Below are 18,958 nucleotides of genomic sequence, written 5' to 3' on the forward strand. Positions count from 1 at the left end.
TTTATCGCTAACTTTTCTAGCATTGTGAAACCTTTGACGGATATGACCAAGAAGGGCTCCGATGTAGCTAACTGGGCTCCTGCTGCCGTGGAGGCTTTCCAGGAGTTGAAACGCCGGTTTACTTCGGCGCCTGTTTTGTGCCAGCCTGACGTCTCACTTCCCTTTCAGGTTGAGGTGGATGCTTCGGAGATTGGGGCAGGGGCCGTTTTGTCGCAGAGAGGCCCTGGTTGCTCTGTTATGAAGCCTTGTGCCTTTTTCTCTAGGAAGTTTTCGCCTGCCGAGCGAAATTATGATGTGGGCAATCGGGAGTTGTTGGCCATGAAATGGGCATTTGAGGAGTGGCGTCATTGGCTCGAGGGTGCTAAGCATCGTGTGGTGGTCTTGACTGATCACAAAAATCTGATGTATCTCGAGTCTGCTAAACGCCTTAATCCGAGACAGGCCCGCTGGTCATTGTTTTTCTCCCGCTTTGATTTTGTTGTCTCGTATTTACCAGGTTCAAAGAATGTGAAGGCCGATGCTCTTTCTAGGAGCTTTGTGCCTGATGCTCCTGGAGTCGCTGATCCTGTTGGTATTCTTAAAGATGGAGTTATCTTGTCAGCTATTTCTCCGGATCTGCGACGTGTGTTGCAGAGATTTCAGGCTGATAGGCCTGAGTCTTGTCCACCTGACAGACTGTTTGTCCCGGATAAGTGGACCAGCAGAGTCATTTCCGAGGTTCATTCCTCGGTGTTGGCAGGTCACCCGGGAATTTTTGGCACCAGAGATCTGGTGGCCAGGTCCTTTTGGTGGCCTTCCTTGTCAAGGGATGTGCGGTCATTTGTGCAGTCCTGTGGGACTTGTGCTCGAGCTAAGCCTTGCTGTTCTCGTGCCAGCGGTTTGCTCTTGCCCTTGCCTATCCCGAAGAGACCTTGGACACATATCTCCATGGATTTCATTTCTGATCTTCCGCTATCTCAGGGCATGTCCGTTATCTGGGTGATATGTGATCGCTTCTCCAAGATGGTCCATTTGGTTCCTTTGCCTAAGCTGCCTTCCTCTTCCGATCTGGTTCCTGTGTTTTTCCAGAACGTGGTTCGTTTGCACGGCATCCCTGAGAATATTGTGTCAGACAGAGGATCCCAGTTCGTTTCCAGGTTCTGGCGATCCTTTTGTAGTAGGATGGGCATTGATTTGTCGTTTTCGTCTGCTTTCCATCCTCAGACTAATGGACAGACGGAGCGAACCAATCAGACTTTGGAGGCTTATTTGAGGTGTTTTGTCTCTGCTGATCAGGACGATTGGGTGACATTCTTGCCGTTGGCTGAGTTTGCCCTTAATAATCGGGCTAGTTCCGCCACCTTGGTTTCGCCTTTTTTCTGCAACTCTGGTTTCCATCCTCGCTTTTCTTCGGGTCATGTGGAGCCTTCTGACTGTCCTGGGGTGGATTCTGTGGTGGATAGGTTGCAGCAGATCTGGAATCATGTGGTGGACAACTTGAAGTTGTCACAGGAGAAGGCTCAGCGCTTTGCCAACCGCCGCCGCGGTGTGGGTCCCCGACTACGCGTTGGGGATTTGGTATGGCTTTCTTCCCGCTTTGTTCCTATGAAGGTCTCCTCTCCCAAATTTAAACCTCGTTTTATTGGGCCTTACAAGATATTGGAAATCCTTAATCCTGTATCTTTTCGTCTGGATCTTCCTGTGTCGTTTGCTATTCACAATGTATTTCATAGGTCCTTGTTGCGGCGGTACATTGTGCCTGTAGTTCCTTCTGCTGAGCCTCCTGCTCCGGTGTTGGTTGAGGGCGAGTTGGAGTACGTGGTGGAGAAGATCTTGGATTCTCGCCTCTCCAGGCGGAGGCTTCAGTACCTGGTCAAGTGGAAGGGCTATGGTCAGGAGGATAATTCCTGGGTGGTCGCCTCTGATGTTCATGCGGCCGATTTAGTTCGTGCCTTTCATGCCGCTCATCCTGATCGCCCTGGTGGTCGTGGTGAGGGTTCGGTGACCCCTCACTAAGGGGGGAGTACTGTTGTGAATTTGCTTTTTGCTCCCTCTAGTGGTTACTAGTTTTTTGACTCTGGTTTTTCTGTCATTCCTTTTATCCGCACCTGGGTCGTTAGTTAGGGGTGTTGCTATATAAGCTCCCTGGACCTTCAGTTCTATGCCTGGCAACGTAGTTATCAGAGCTAGTCTGCTGTGCTCTTGTCTACTGATCCTGGTTCCAGTTATATCAGCTAAGTCTGCCTTTTGCTTTTTGCTATTTGTTTTGGTTTTGTATTTTTGTCCAGCTTGTTCCAAATCTATATCCTGACCTTTGCTGGAAGCTCTAGGGGGGCTGGTGTTCTCCCCCCGGACCGTTAGACGGTTCGGGGGTTCTTGAATTTCCAGTGTGGATTTCGATAGGGTTTTTGTTGACCATATAAGTTACCTTTCTTTATTCTGCTATCAGTAAGCGGGCCTCTCTGTGCTAAACCTGGTTCATTTCTGTGTTTGTCATTTCCTCTTACCTCACCGTCATTATTTGTGGGGGGCTTCTATCCAGCTTTGGGGTCCCCTTCTCTGGAGGCAAGAAAGGTCTTTGTTTTCCTCTACTAGGGGTAGCTAGATTCTCCGGCTGGCGCGTGTCATCTAGAATCAACGTAGGAATGATCCCCGGCTACTTCTAGTGTTGGCGTTAGGAGTAGATATATGGTCAACCCAGTTACCACTACCCTATGAGCTGGATTTTTGTATTCTGCAGACTTCCACGTTCCTCTGAGACCCTCGCCATTGGGGTCATAACAGGCGCCTCACTGCAACTCAAGGTAACTACAGGTCACCCAGCTTTCCATTCAGTACCCGGGGTTTTACAGGCACGAGCGAGTGCATTAGCACAGCTCCTGGCTGTAAAATGATTTAATCCCTTCAGATGGATTTACATCGTGGGACATAACGACGGAAGGTATGGAATATTGTTGTTTGTTTTTTTAACTTTGTTTCAGGACGATGGTCTTCAGGTGGATTAAGAGTCTAATAAAATATTACAACAACATGTGTCTTTATTTCATTAAAATACTTTGTAATCATGTGTGTGTGTTTTATTAACCATTTCGTACTATTAGATTAATAATGGATAGGTGTCATAATTGACGCCTCTCCATTATTAACTTGGCTTAATGTCACCTTACAATAGCAAGGTGACATTAACCCTTCATTACCCCATATCCCACCGCTACAAGGGAGTGGGAAGAGAGTGGCCAAGTGCCAGAATAGGCGCATCTTCCAGATGTGCCTTTTCTGGGGTGGCTGGGGGCAGATGTTTTTAGCCAGGGGGGGGGCAATAACCATGGACCCTCTCTAGGCTATTAATATCTGCCCTCAGTCACTGGCTTTACCACTCTGGGGAGAAAATTGAGCGGGAGCCCACGCCAATTTTTTCCACGATTTAACCCTTTATTTTACAAGCTACAGCGCCCAAATTTTGCACATACACACTACTAACATTAGTAGTGTGGAATATGCAAAAAAAAAGGGATATGAGATGGTTTACTGTATGTAAACCATGTCTCATATCATGTCGAGTTTGTGAAGGAGAAATGAAAAGCCGGCAATTGAATCACCGGCTTTTCATTAACATCGCTGCGTATTTCTCGCAAGTCCATGTGGAATCCGTATTTTTCTCGCCCCCATAGACTTTCATTGGCAATTTTTTTGCGCAATATGGTGACAAACGCAGCATGCTGCGATTTTCTACGGCCGTACAAGACTGTATATTATGGATGCGCAATATACGGCAGATAGGAGCTGGCCCATAAAGATTCATTGGGCCGTGTGTAATGCGTATTTTACGGACGTAGTTTATGCGCTCATACGTCCGTAAAACTCGCTAGTGTGACGCCGGCCTTAGTTTGCTTTGGCAAGCATTTCAAGTCGCTTCGCTCTATCATGTGAGGCATTACAAGTTCATGACAAAGGTCCTTCAAGAATATGTGTCTCCTGTCCTTCCTCTGTGCATGAAATTCCGGATGAGTTTCTGTATAAATAATGAATGAATTTAGGGCTGCTACATCAAGCATATTTGAAAATAGTACTACAGGCCATCGTTTTGTTTGCCTCTTACACGAATATTCTCTCACCATCTCATCCATTTTATCTACACCTCCTTTTGTTATATTGTAATGCAGGATGATTTCTGGTTTCAATTTTTTGTCATTGCTGTCAACACTGCAATCGTGATGCATGATACTGAGTAAAATTACAGATTTCTCCCTCTTCGCCTCGTAAGACACCAAAGTCGCTTTGTTATTGAATCCAAAGACACTCTCATAAAGTGCTCGCTGACGATTGTGTTTTAGTGCTTCTGGAATTTCTCGTCTGTTTTGCTTTATAGTACCAACAAGTGTAATAGCTTTTGCAAGCAGAAAATTGCCTAGTTCAACATTGGTGAAATAATTGTCCATGGTAATGTTTCTACCTGAATTGAATATTGGAACAGCAAGAGTTTTGACTATTTCAGACCCCAGATCCTTCTGTACTGGTGCACCAACCTCTTTGCCACAGTAGATTACGCCATTTATGCCATAATAATTTGCAGAATCACACATCCAGAAGATTTTTATTCCGTACTTGGCTGGCTTGCTGGGCATGTATTGTATGAACTTGCAGTGTCCTCTGAACGGTACAAGTTGCTCATCTACAGTAACATTAGTACTAGGATTGTAAAGTTTTGTTCAATTTTTGATAAATATGTTCCAGATATAACTGATAGGGGCTAATTTGTCTGTTTCAAACCTCGCTGCATGAGTTCGCTTATCATCAAAGCGAATGATTCTTCTAATTTCCTCATATCTGCCCACTGACATTGTCGCCTTATAGTGTGGATCAGAAAGTGGGTCCAGAAATAATTCTCATATTGGGACATCATACGATTTTTGACTCCCTGCCAGCAGTAAAAGTCCAATATATGCATAAAGTTCCTCTTTTGAGATATTTTTCCAGGAGTTATTTTTTGCAGAAGCGATACGTCTTCCTTCTACGTTTGAACATAATAGGACCTCTTCTGCAATATTGGCAGAAAAATAAGTACAGAATACATCTTTAGGGGTAAAGTAACTGGGACTTCCCACAGCTCCTTGAGCCTGTCTCACAATATTGTGTGTTGGAGTACGTCCAACTAATGTAGGATTACTGTCCCAAAAAACATTCGTTTTGGATGTTCTGCTTATCACTTCTTGAGGATCCACTAGATTCACTTCTTCATCTTCAGAAGAATCACTGGATGAGGATGTTTGATTAGCTGGTGGCAGATATTCTTCATCAGACAAAGATAGTTCACTTTCATCATCGCCTTGCAACATAATCGCTTCAATCTCTTGGTCAGTCAGACACTTGGAGGAAGAGTGTGCCATTGCTGACTAGATGTTAGCAAACTAAAAGAAAAAACAATGAACAGAATCAGGGTTGTCCACTCTTTGCTTGTGTGTGACACTGTAAGTGTAATGTCCCCCCTTCTTCCTCTCACCCTCAGCAGCTCTTACCTTTTATACTTTTAGGTGGTGTACAATTCTCTGGAATTTTGTGGCTCACAAGCTCTAGCCTTTGAAAGCTTCTTAGAAACAGAAACTGAAAATGAATCAGATCTCCTCTCAACAGCTTATCTTATCACAGGTCCTTCAGCAATTAGCTCACAGTGTATACTGTCCTCAGTACTCTATACACAGCTCATTACTGTGTTCCGAAGGACCTGAGGTGATGTCATGGCCTTATCACTCCCTCCAAAAATCACATGACATCCTCACATGTTATTAGCCACACCCTGGCCCCTCCACCAGCATTACTGAGTACAAATAAAGTAACTTGAGACACAAACACTGCTGAGAACATGATAAAAATAGCGGGGGCCTAAAAGGTCCCCAATTCGTACAGATGTAGTTTTCACCAAACAAGCATTGTTACACCATAATGCCTATGAAAAAAATTATATGAACAACTGGATATTATCAACAACGACATACTTGAGGAATACCTGGAGTTTCAAAATTCTAACTAAAGTAATTTTGCAGATAATAGCAAAAATGTAAGCATGGGGGCCTAAAAGGCCCCCAATATGCGTTCTAGGGTTAATGTTTGTTCGTTGTACAACCCTTTTATGATCCAAGTAATCCCAAACATTTTTATGATGTTGATGTCTGGGCTCTGGACTGACTAGTTGTCCTGAGAATAACCAGCAGTCTCTTTATATTTTGATTTTTGTCCCAAATGTCCATTTCTATTGCCTTCTCCTATTTTTGTTTAATTTCCTTTTCTCAGTGATTATTTCAGCTGGATTGTTTCCAGTCTATTGCAAAAATTACACTTGATTTTCTCCTATATCTCAAAGGTAAAAGCTTCAGGGTTCACCCAACAGGGCAATTCTTGTTCGTTTGCTTTATAGCAGGGGTGAGCAATTAGTTTTCCCATGGGGCCATGAGAGAGACTGTGAGTGTTTTTGAGGGCTGAACCAATAGGCCGAAATTTATTCTGCTCAATATTAATATTAACATATTAATTATAATTATTTTGGTTAATATTAATTTAATCACTTAATATTGAGCAGAATTAAGTATACTGACATCCCCCTATATACCGTATGAGCATGGACTCAGCCCCTCTATATACCAAATGAGCCCACATACTGCCCCTAAATACCATAAGAGCTCACACACAGCCCCTATTTACAATATGAGCTCACAGATAGTCTCCTATATACAGTGTGAGCCCAAACATAGCCTCAAATATTCAGTATGAGACCCACATAGCCTCTTAAATACATTATGAGCCCCCTCATAGCCTCTTATATACAGTATGAGCCCCCACATAGCCTCCTATATACAGTATGAACCCCCACATAGCCTCTTATATACAGTACGAGCCCACTCATAGCCTCCTATATACATTATGAGCCCCCACATAGCCTCTTATATACAGTATGAGCCCCCACATAGCCTCCTATATACAGTATGAGCCCCCACATAGCCTCTTATATACAGTACTAGATGGTGGCCCGATTCTAACGCATCGGGTATTCTAGAATATGTATGTCCACGTAGTATATTGCCCAGTCACGTAGTATATTGCCCAGTTACATTGTATATTGCCCAGTGATGTAGTATATTGCCCAGTTACATTGTATATTGCCCGGTGATGTAGTATACAGCACAGAGCCACATAGTATATTGCCCAGTGACGTAGTATATTGCCCATTGACGTAGTATATTGCCCAGTGACGTAGTATACAGCACAGAGCCACGTAGTATATTGCCCAGCCACATAGTATATTGCCCAGTGACGTAGTATATTGCCCAGCGACGTAGTATATTGCCCAGTGACGTAGTATATTGCCCAGTGATGTAGTATATTGCCCAGTGACGTAGTATACAGCACAGAGCCAAGTAGTATATTGCCCAGCCACGTAGTATATTGCCCAGTGACGTAGTATACAGCACAGAGCCACATAGTATATTGCACAGCCCATGTAGTATATTGCCCAGCTATGTAGTATATTGCCCAGCCACGTATGAAACATATACTCACCTTCCGCAGGCGCGTTGTAGCTCTGTTGCCTGTGTGGGGTGCAGGCGGCAGCTTCCGGTCCCAGGGTGTGATGACGTCGCGGTCACGTGACCGTGTCGCGGTCACATGACCGTGACGTCACGGCAGGTCCTTTTCGCGCAGGCGCGCAGGACTTGTGATGACGTCGTGGTCACATGACCGTGACGTCATGGCAGGTCCTTCTGCCAGACCATCCTTGCCACCGGAACGTGCCGCTTGCATCGCGAGGAGCGGGAAAGGCGGCATAGGTGAGTATATAATCATTTATTTTTTTTTATTATTATTTTTAACATTAGATGTTTTTACTATTGACGCTGCATAGGCTGCGTCAATAGTAAAAAACTTGGTCACACAGGGTTAATAGCAGCGGTAACGGAGTGCATTAGCCATGGCATAACGCGGTCCATTACCGCCGGCATTAACCCTGTGTGAGCGGTGACCGGAGGGGTGTATGCGGGCGCCGGGCAGTGAGTGCGGGGAGTAAGGAGCGGCTATTTTCTTCTGGACTGTGCGCATCACTGATTGGTCGTGGCAATGGTCGTGGGCATTTTGCCACGACCAATCAGCGACTTGGATTCCATGACAGACAGAGGCTGCGACCAATGAATATCCGTGACAGACAGAAGGACAGATAGAAAGACGGAAGTACCCCTTAGACAATTATATAGTAGATGAGCCCCCACATAGCCTCCTATATACATTATGAGCCCCCACATAGCCTCTTATATACAGTATGAGCCCCCACACAGCCTCCTTTATACAGTATGAGCCCCCACATAGCCTCCTATATACAGTATGAGCCCCCACATAGCCTCCTATATTCAGTCTGAGGATGCAGATAGCTGTGGCGGCAGCGGCGTATGGACGCAGTCTGGGGAGGGCATGATGCAGCCCATGGGCAACTGTATCAGTTTTTCTGCTGTCTCAATCCCCGGGCCAGAATAGGACAGGCAGAGGGCTGGATGTGGCTCACAGCCGCAGGTTGCCCAGGTCTGCTTTATAGGTTCTCCTTTATGTGCCAAAATAGAAAGTCATTCTACAAAGGACTTTTGCATGATTCTATGATAATATTTTTTTCTACTTTTCTTTGTTTGTTTTTGAATGCCATGATGGACATTTTCATTGGGATTATCTGTGACTTTTCCTTCTACACTGTATATTAGCATTGCTCAAAATTGTAATAATTATTTTCAAAACTATGTGGACAATTTACCTCTACTGAAAGTTTTTCCCCGTCTTCCATCCTCCTATTAATTCTGGCCACTTTCTTTAAGTCTTTGATTGCTTGTTCATATTTTCCACCTAGAATGAGCCAACGGCTAGACTCAGGGATCCACCTATATAGTCCACAAAGAGTGCAACATATAAGCTTTTGTACAGCACCATAAACTTACTGTACAGTTATCTGATATACAATTCATATGAATACATAAAAAGGAATATAATTCCAAAAGATGTGAATGGAAAAAATAATCTATACAATGAAAATATACCCAGAAAATAATCTGTGCAATGCAAAAACAAGAAATTAATAATTTGTAAAAAAAAAATCCTAACTAGATAATTGTTTACCATGTATCAATGAATTAAAGGCAATAAAACCAAAGTTAAAATCCAATTAGTTTGCATAAGATATTGCCCTATGCATGTCTTATCATAAAATCAGAAAGTGTATAGATATGAGGTGTACAAGGAAAACAAAAAAGGGTCTAAACTTGCACAAGTTTAATTAGTGGTCTCCAGACCCTCAGGACTTTGGTACAGAAATCTGTGAGCTTACTGATAAGTTTCTTATTAACCATGGAATTATCAAGACAGTCAAATATCTCTGAGAAAGGGACAACATCTTTCTACCAAGGGTATGCATTTATCAGGCTTCCAAGATAACAGAGGTCTATAGTTGAAACTGGGTCACATTAAGTAAAAAGTAGCCATAAGCTTTAGATACTGTAGTAGTCAGCTAAATATGACAACTGCTTTGTTCCCTTCCCCAATTATGATCTCAACAGGAAGAGGAAAATATTCTGCTGCCAGACATCTATGGGAAAAGTTTATTGCACCTGAAGGAAAAAAGGATCGGGCACACTGAACATTCAACATGCCTAACCTTTTTTTTCATCTGACATGAGTTCGGCCATCGTTCATCTAATATGTTTGGCAACCTTAAAGAGATTGTCCCACAAGCAAATTATTTTGGAACTGTAATAAGTTCTACATGTTTTCCTGCCTGTTTTATCAGAGGAGTTAGTGCTTCTGGCAATTCACCAATCATGTGAGATCACTATAAATCAAGTCAGTGACATATAAGCTCAATGGCCGCTGGAGCACCTAGGTCACTGACTTGTTTGATGAGCTGAGAGAGCTGGTGACCTGCATAAAATACAGGCAGGGAAATGTGTTACCTCAGCCAGAGAAATGTTACCTCAGCCAGAGCAATGTGTTACATCAGGCAGGGAAATGTTACCTCCGGCAGGGAAATGTGTTACCTCAGGTAGGGAAATGTTACCTCCGGCAGAGAAATGTGTTACATCAGGCAGGGAAATGTGTTACCTCAGGCAGGGAAATGTGTTACCTCAGGCAGGGAAATGTGTTACCTCAGGTAGGGAAATGTGTAATCTCAGCCAGGGAAATGTGTTACTTCAGGCAGGGAAATGTGTTACCTCAGCTAGAGATATGTGTTACATCAGGCAGTGAAATGTGTTACCTCAGGCAGGGACATGTGTTACCTCAGGCAGGGAAATGTGTTACCTCAGGCTGAGGAATGTGTTACCTCGGGAAGGGAAATGTCTTAACTGAGAAAGGGATATGTGTTACTTCAGGCAGGGAAATGTGTTACCTCAAACAGGAATATGTGTTATCTCAGGTAGTAGTAGTAGAAATTCACCGCACACTCTTTAGTCAATTTGCAAGCGTGTTTTTACAATTTATTCAAAAAGGTTTCAAAATAAGTGTATAAAGGCCACAAACAGAAAATGATATATGCAGATTCAGAACCCGACGTTTCGACCCTCCTGGTTCTTAGTCATGGGGTTACTTGGTTGTGGTGCAAGAGTAGAAGACGGAAGATGTGGAGAGGGACCCTTGGTATATAGGTACCAGAAACTGTTCGTGGCGTGGTGGCGGAGGCTGTACAGAGGCGCTCCCGTGCCCTGCTGAGTGTGCAGCTGTCTGGCAGGGGTCCCTCTCCACATCTTCCGTCTTCTACTCTTGCACCACAACCAAGTAACCCCATGACTAAAACGCAGGAGGATCGAAACGTCGGGTTCTGAATCTGCATATATCATTTTCTGTTTGTGGCCTTTATACACTTATTTTGAAACCTTTTGGAATAAATTGTGAAAACATGCTTGCAAATTGACTAAAGAGTGTGCGGTAAATTTCTACTACTACGTACTGGGGCTACAACAGCCTGTTCCGCCTGCACCTCACATCTTGGATCTGTGTGCACACCATTTTCTCCTCACCGTTATCTCAGGTAGTGACATGTGTTACCTCAGGCAGGGATATGTGTTACCTCAGGCAGGGAAATGTATTACCTCAGGCAGAGAAATGTGTTACCTGAGGAAGGGAAATGTGTTAACTTAGGAAGGGACATGTTTTACCTTCGGCAGAGAAATGTGTTACCTCAGCAGACAACAGCTATAAGTCCCTGCTGTTTCATCCCTTATCATAAGTAATTTATGCTTACCCTCTTGGCCAAGAGCTTATAGATGTGCCCACAATATACAGGAGTGGCTGTGCAAGGTCAGACACAACTATCACACAATATATAACAGGTACACAATAAGATTATCTCAGCACGGGAACATTTTATTTAACCCCTTAGTGACGGAGACAAATTTTTAAAATCTGACCAGTGTCCATTTATGTGGTAATAACTCTGGAACGCTTCAAGAAATCCCAGAGATTTTGAGAATGTTTTTTTCATGACACATTATACTTTATGATACTGGTAAATTTAGGCCGATATGTTTTGTGTTTATTTATAAAAAATATCAGAAATGTGAGAAAAATGTTACAAAATTAGCAATTTTCAAACTTTGAATGATTATCCCTTTAATCCAGATAGTCATACCACAGCAAACCATTAATAAATAACATTTCCCACATGTCGGCTTTACATCAGCACCATTTATAAAATGTTCTTTTACTTTGTTAGCATTTTAGGAGGTTTAAAAATATAGCAGTAATTTTTCATTTTTTCAAGGAAATTTACAAAATTTATTTTTTACGAACTTATCCATGTTTGAAGTGACTTTAGGGGTCCCAAATATTGGAAAACCCCCAAAAGTGATACCATTTTAGAAACAGCACCCCCTGACATATTGAAAACTGCTGTCAGGTAGTTTATTAACCCTTCAGGTGCTTTTCAGGAATTAATGCAAAGTGGCATGACAGAAATGAAAATGTGTATTTTTAACACCTAAATGCCTCTAACTTCTGAACAGATTACTATAGCCGCAAACTCTAAGGCCGCTATTTGGTCGTGAATTGCCATCGCAAACATCAGGACCACAAAATCATGATCTGAGGGCACCGATTGGGATAAAGAAGCCCCCACACTCTGTTAACCATTTATAATGATGTAGTCACTATTGACAGAAGCATCTAAGGGGTTAAACAGATTTGGACAGTGCAAATGTAGCGCCCCCACTGCCGCAGGGCCGAGGGGTACCCGGTACCGGGCTTCTGAGTCTCTGTTCTGGGGTTGTCACGGTGGCTAGACCCGGTCCGTGACCCTGCGGAGGGGCGTACAATGAAGGTGGAGGTATGGTGATGATGTTATGATGTGGTGCAGGTCGCAGTAAATAACGAGGACACCTGGTTGCAGTCTCTTTACCTCTTTACTGAAGGCTTCAGGATCCTCAGTCCGGAATACGGTTAACCAGGCTGCGCAAGTCCGGCCGGTCCGATGGCACCTCCAGAGTTCCTTTTGCAGGTGGAAATCTGTGCCTACCTTCTAGCGCTTGTGTGTTGTGGTCCTCCCCTGCTGTGCTTACGGGATAGTCCCCACAACTGTTGTGTCTGTTTCTGAAGTTCCCTCACAACTCGATTATAATGTTCTGCTTCGTCCCCCAGATGATATGGCTAGGACGCACCCGTATGACGGGTAGGCTCGGAGGTCTTCCGGGACCCTAGAGTCGCCCCTCTCCAAATGTTGCCCCCTATGTCTTCTTAGGTGATTTGAGTGAGATAGCCCGCCTATAACTGACTGTCCTGCCGTAGGTTTGAAGTAAGGCCTGGAGCTCAATACTTCCTCGGCGTTCTGGCCACCGGCTACGCGCCTCAGTAGGATGTTGCCTCGTCTTACAGCACGACTCCTACTGGTGTTTCTCCTTGTTGCGTTGATCTCTTTTCTCACTCAGCACAATAAACCTCGCTTCTTGTCCTTTCTTGGGGTACCGCCACGATGAAGTGCAGGTGCGGTCCCGTAACGTTCTCTCTGTTCGCTAGGCCTCTGTCAGGATCCCACCCCTGACAGGGACCCCCCCTGAATCTTCCCCTGCAACACCCTCTGCCACAGGATGTTGCCTGGTTCCAACCCAGTCAGCTTCTAACTAACTTCCTATCCAACCCCCAGTTTTACCAGATTGTGAGGAGTGGCCTAATACATAGCACCCTTAGCTCCCCCTGGAGGCCAGACTGTGAAGTGTATTGGTGTCTGTGATACCTGGTCAGGTGAACTCCTTCAGTGCCATCAGACGTACCATAGCCCCCCCTTAGCGGGGGAGCATCAGTACTGCAACGACCAGGACTCTGGGGTGCTGCACTCCCCCCCGGTTAAATCCAGTACTCCTGGACTGGGAAGAAAACAACAATACATGTCAGCAAAAAGACATACAATTTTGAAATGCAATAACAATAAGCAGATTTGAACAGAGCTTCCCTTTATGGGAGGTGAGGACACTTGAACGTTACAAACATGGTTAAATACTTTAAATAACATACTATAAATAACTTTTCTGACCCAACCGGGTATTCTACTAAGTGCAAATTTTTGAACAATAATTTAACGTTGCCTTTAAGGACGTACACGCTGAATCCACTAAAGACCTTCTTATAAAACACTATAAGGCTAATCAACTTTTCTTCATTTTCCATCTTTACATCTGCAGGACCGCCTGTCTATCTGCCCCAGGCCTACTGCCTCTCGTTCTATTGCAGGACCGCCCCTTTCCACCCGGGCCTACTGCCTTTCTGCTACTATACACAGTATAGAACCTATCTTCCTTCTCTCAGTTCAGGATCACCGAGCCATCTCTGTATGGCTCCTAGGAGGACTCACCGACTAACCCCATCCAGGTTCACTTCCTGTCCTCATTCTTCTAGCAACATCATTAAACATTTCTCACAATTAACTAGCTCACTACATATAACTCTCATATGTAAGCATTATTAGTACTTCCTTTCAAAGCATCATCATTCTGCAAGTGCTATGGATGAACGTTCCCTTTAAGAAGGGACCAAGTCTCTATGAGGTAGTGCAACTTCTCAAGCTGCAAGTCCGCATGCAGCAAGGACTCCGGTACTGCTTCAAGGAACAGTTTCTTTGCAAAGAGTCCTTTTCTTTGTAAAACCAGTAGCGGGCACCTTTAAGAAGGTGCAAACTATTTACAATGAGTTTGTAATCATGCAGTGTTCATGATCCAGCAGTTCTTTTCAACAATGATAAGACGAGAAAAACAAAAGCAAAAGCAGAAGAAGGGATCCCGGGTAAACAAAGGGATCCCTTTAACAGTTAACCCTAGTCGGGTTGTAGCAGCAAAGAAACACATAAAAGGATGAACAGTTAACTATTTACAGGTTCAAAATATTAGGACATTTACTTGAACCACTCAGGAGGCAGCACCGGCGGAGGCAACCCCTTTGGATATTGCCTGCCGCCTGGTACTGCGTAAGGGGGTTCGTTGTCCCATCTGGGGGTCTGCGTACCCACTGTCTTCAGTTCAGGGGCAGCAGGGGCACCAACCACCTGAGGAGGCGCCTCCTTGGCCACGACGGTGGTTGAGGTGACGATGCTGCAGGTCGTGGTTTTGACAATGGTGCACGTTGGAGTGACCATGGTGGTCTTGGTGATGATCGTGGGCTGACCACAAGGGGGCACCTTCGCTACGGGGGACAGCTTCACCGGCACCTTAGTCGGGGGTGTCACGGGGTTTCGCTTCTTATGGACATTCAGGGCAAACCACCCCTTTTCCCCAAAATGCCGGGTGTAAGTGACTTCGTCCCCCGGGTAGAGATCCCGGTCTGGATGGCCCTCTCTGAGATGAGACTCCACATCGCGCCGGTTGACGAAGACTTCGGGGTACAGGCCCGGCTCTTTTATAAAGCCCCAGCCTCCGCGGAGCTTGAAGGCGACGACGGTGCCCTGCCTGCGCGGAGCCTGATGAGCAGTGGGGTCTGTTATGATCCTTAATGGCTGAGGATCACAAATAGACCAGCAAGTGAATAAACCAAGGACGAGCTCTAGGGAGATGGTAACTGGACTGATCGCAAAACTAAACCTATCCAACACAACTAGAGGCAGCCGGTGAACGTGCCTAAAAAATTCCTAGACGTCTCGAGCCAGCCTGAGGAACTAGCTACCCCTAAAGAGAAAGAAAGACCTCGCTTGCCTCCAGAGAAATAATCCCCAAAGATATAGAAGCCCCCAACAAATATTAACGGTGAAGTAAGAAGAAGGCACATACATAGGGATGAAATCAGATTCAGCAAAAGAGGCCCACTAGTACTAGAAAGCAGAAAATAGAGCAGGGGTCTATGCGATCAATAAAAACCCTTACAAAATATCCATCCTGAGATTTCAAGAACCCACACACCAACTAACGGTGTGTGGGGAGAAACTCAGCCCACTAGAGCAACCAGCAAGCGAGGGCATTACATTTTAGCAAGCTGGACAAGAAAACATGATAAACACTGCTGATCAAAAAATGAGCAAACAAAACTTAGCTTATCCTGGATGGACTGGGAGCAAGGTAGTCAGAAGGAATCTGAGAAGCACTGATTACATCGACAGCCGGCAACAAGTGGAAGTAAAACAGAGCTTTATAGGAACCTCCCAGAGGATAACGAACCAGCTGATAGCCAGAGACCAGCAGGATAACAGACAAAGCCACCAGGGGGAGCCCAAAGCAAAAGTCACACCATACCACCAGTGACCACAAGAGGGAGCCTGAAAACAGAGCTCACAACAGGGGTCCTTGCGGGCCCGGTCCTTGACCGCCAAGTCTTTTTGGTGGTAGGCCTCTAGTCCGGCCTGGTATGCCTTTTCCTTCTCCTCCCACTGCTGTTCCAGCTGGGCCTGGTATTCCTCCCAGCTCAGGGCCTGCACCATCTCCCCTTCCTGTGTCTCCACCCCGGGGAACCCCATGAGGTTGGATCCTGGGTTCACCCAGCGGCACACTGTGCGCTCCGCATGGACCTCACACAGCAGGGTAGTTGGTGGAATCGGGACTTTCAAGAAGTGTTCCATACCCGTTGCCTCCTCCCATGGTAACAGGTGCTGGAGTCTATGGGTCCCAGGGAGAGGGGGTGCCGCGACGGGGCCTATCAACAGACCCTCAGCCAGCGGGACAGGGTCGGCGGACTCACCAGTCGGTGTAGGCCCCTGCTCCTTGGTCGGCTCCGCTGGCGGTATGGTCGATGGGAACGTCGGCTGGAGTTCCGGCAGCGACGCAGGGTCAGATGTTGGAAGGTCCTCCACCGGCACCTCCATCCGCAGCTGGAGGAGTTGTTCGATCAGGCCTTCCATTTCAATCTGTAGAAGGCCGGTCCCAATCGCGGAGAGCTGACCACTGTGCTCGTCCGGGTGGCTGGGGGAGTCCTCGGCTCCGACCCCGCATTCCTGGTCTGAGCAACTGGTCATGGCGTCCTCCACGTGAGTCGCTTCCTGGTCTTTTTCCCGCTCTCTCCTTCGTGGGCGGTTTCGTTTTCTCTGCCTCCGCCCACCATTGAGAATCAGGAGGCGGATCTTGGCTGCTGACGGACACGTCCTCAAGGTACAGAAATATTTAGACTGGGCGGCCATTGTCTTACGCGCTCTTCAGCTGGTCCACGCCTACTCCACGCCCCTCTTCTCCTCCTGCGCTGTAATGGCGGCTGGTTTTGGCGGCAAATGACAATACACAGTCTAAGCAATAAGTCACAGTCCAAGTATAATAAATCACAGTTCCAAGGCACACATGACCTGATTCTTCAGGCTTAAGTAGATCCTGTTCGTGACGCCAAGTTGTAGCGCCCCCACTGCCGCAGGGCCGAGGGGTACCCGGTACCGGGCCTCTGAGTCTCTGTTCTGGAGTTGTCACGGTGGCTAGACCCGGTCCGTGACCCTGCTGAGGGGCGTACAATGAAGGTGGAGGTATGGTGATGATGTTATGATGTGGTGCAGGTCGCAGTAAATAACGAGGACACCAGGTTGCAGTCTCTTTACCTCTTTACTGAAGGCTTTAGGATCCTCAGTCCGGAATACGGTTAACCAGGCTGCGCAAGTCCGGCCGGTCCAATGGCACCTCCAGAGTTCCCTTTGCAGGTGGAAATCTGTGCCTACCTTCTAGCGCTTGTGTGTTGTGGTCCTCCCCTGCTGTGCTTATGGGATAGTCCCCACAACTGTTGTGTCTGTTTCTGAAGTTCCCTCACAACTCGATTATGATGTTCTGCTTCGTCCCCCAGATGATATGGCTAGGACGCACCCGTATGATGGGTAGGCTCGGAGGTCTTCCGGGACCCTAGAGTCGCCCCTCTCCAAATGTTGCCCCCTATGTCTTCTTAGGTGATTTGAGTGAGACAGCCCGCCTATAACTGACTGTCCTGCCGTAGGTTCGAAGTAAGGCCTGGAGCTCAATACTTCCTCGGCGTTCCGGCCACCGGCTACGTGCCTCAGCAGGATGTTGCCTCGTCTTACAGCACGACTCCTACTGGTGTTTCTCCTTGTTGCGTTGATCTTGTTTCTCACTCAGCACAATAAACCTCGCTTCTTGTCCTTTCTTGGGGTACCGCCGCGATGAAGTGCAGGCGCGGTCCCGTAACGTTCTCTCTGTTCGCTAGGCCTCTGTCAGGATCCCACCCCTGACAGGGACCCCCCTGAATCTTCCCCTGCAACACCCTCTGCCACAGGATGTTGCCTGGTTCCAACCCAGTCAGCTTCTAACTAACTTCCTATCCAACCCCCAGTTTTACCAGATTGTGAGGAGTGGCCTAATACATAGCACCCTTAGCTCCCCCTGGAGGCCAGACTGTGAAGTGTATTGGTGTCTGTGATACCTGGTCAGGTGAACTCCTTCAGTGCCATCAGACGTACCATAGCCCCCCCTTAGCGGCGGAGCATCAGTACTGCAACGAACCAGGACTCTGGGGCGCTGCACAAACACTGCTCGTGACTAATGCAGCAAGTTGTCAGCTATAGTGTACAGCCGACAGCTGCTGGATTGTCACCTGTATGGGCACGCTATTCTCTTATATCTCAGGTCAGTTAAAAGACGTATTGACTGTCATTAAGGGGTTAAACATATTCAATTGTGGAACTTCTTATTATTCCAAGATATATTAATTAAAGTATACTTTGTACATGGAACAGCTCCTTTAAGCATGTTATAAAAGTGAAAAGACTAATACTACATTGAAAAAGGCTACTGATTATGGGAGCACAAGCAATATATAGGGGGATCGAGAAGGGTCTATAAGAATAAGTGTGTATGGGTTTATAGCCTATGGATGTAAAGAAGAAAACTCCAATTCCAAGACAAACCAATCCACTGAAAGTAAGATCTTAACCCCTTTCTAACATTAGACGTACTATCCTGTTGAGGTGGGGGGACCCGTATGACCACCGATGGGATAGTACATCATAGCAATCGGACGCGCTCACGGGAGGAGCACGGCCGATCGCGGCCGGGTGTCAGCTGACTATCGCAGCTGACATCCGGCACTATGTGCCAGGAGCGGTCACGGACCACCCCCGGCACATTAACCCCCAGCACACTGCGATCAAACATGATCGCAGTGTCCCGGCGGTGTAGGGAAGCATTGCGCAGGGAGGAGGCTCCCTGCATGCTTCCCTGAGACCCCCGGAGCAACGCGATGTAAAAAAAAAAATATTCACATGTGTTAAAAAAATTAAAAAAAATTCCTAAAAATACTATACTAAATATAGTTCCCATAAATACGTTTCTTTATCTAAATAAAAAAACAATAAAAGTACACATATTTAGTATCGCCGCATCAGTAATGACCTGACCTATAAAACTGTCCCACTAGTTAACCCCTTCAGTGAACAACGTAAAAAAAAACAAACCGAGGCAAAAAGCAACGCTTTATTATCATACTGCCAAACAAAAAGTGGAATAACACGTGATCAAAAAGACGGATATAAATAACCATGGTACCGCTGAAAATGTCATCTTGTCCCACAAAA

General features: G+C 45.9%; 1 protein-coding gene across 2 annotated transcripts in view; it reads right to left on the minus strand.

The window, feature by feature from the left end:
• LOC143806789 (solute carrier family 22 member 6-B-like) overlaps nucleotides 1-18,958 on the minus strand; it is a 113,097-nt gene that overhangs the window by 44,657 nt on the left and 49,482 nt on the right. For both annotated transcript variants that reach the window (XM_077287706.1, XM_077287707.1), the window contains one exon: nucleotides 8,762-8,885. In XM_077287706.1, the coding sequence (XP_077143821.1) occupies nucleotides 8,762-8,885 (124 nt within the window). The remainder of the gene's footprint in view (nucleotides 1-8,761; nucleotides 8,886-18,958) is intronic.

Source organism: Ranitomeya variabilis, chromosome 2, assembly GCF_051348905.1.
Source record: "Ranitomeya variabilis isolate aRanVar5 chromosome 2, aRanVar5.hap1, whole genome shotgun sequence".
In the NCBI taxonomy this organism is placed as follows: Eukaryota; Metazoa; Chordata; class Amphibia; order Anura; family Dendrobatidae; genus Ranitomeya; species Ranitomeya variabilis.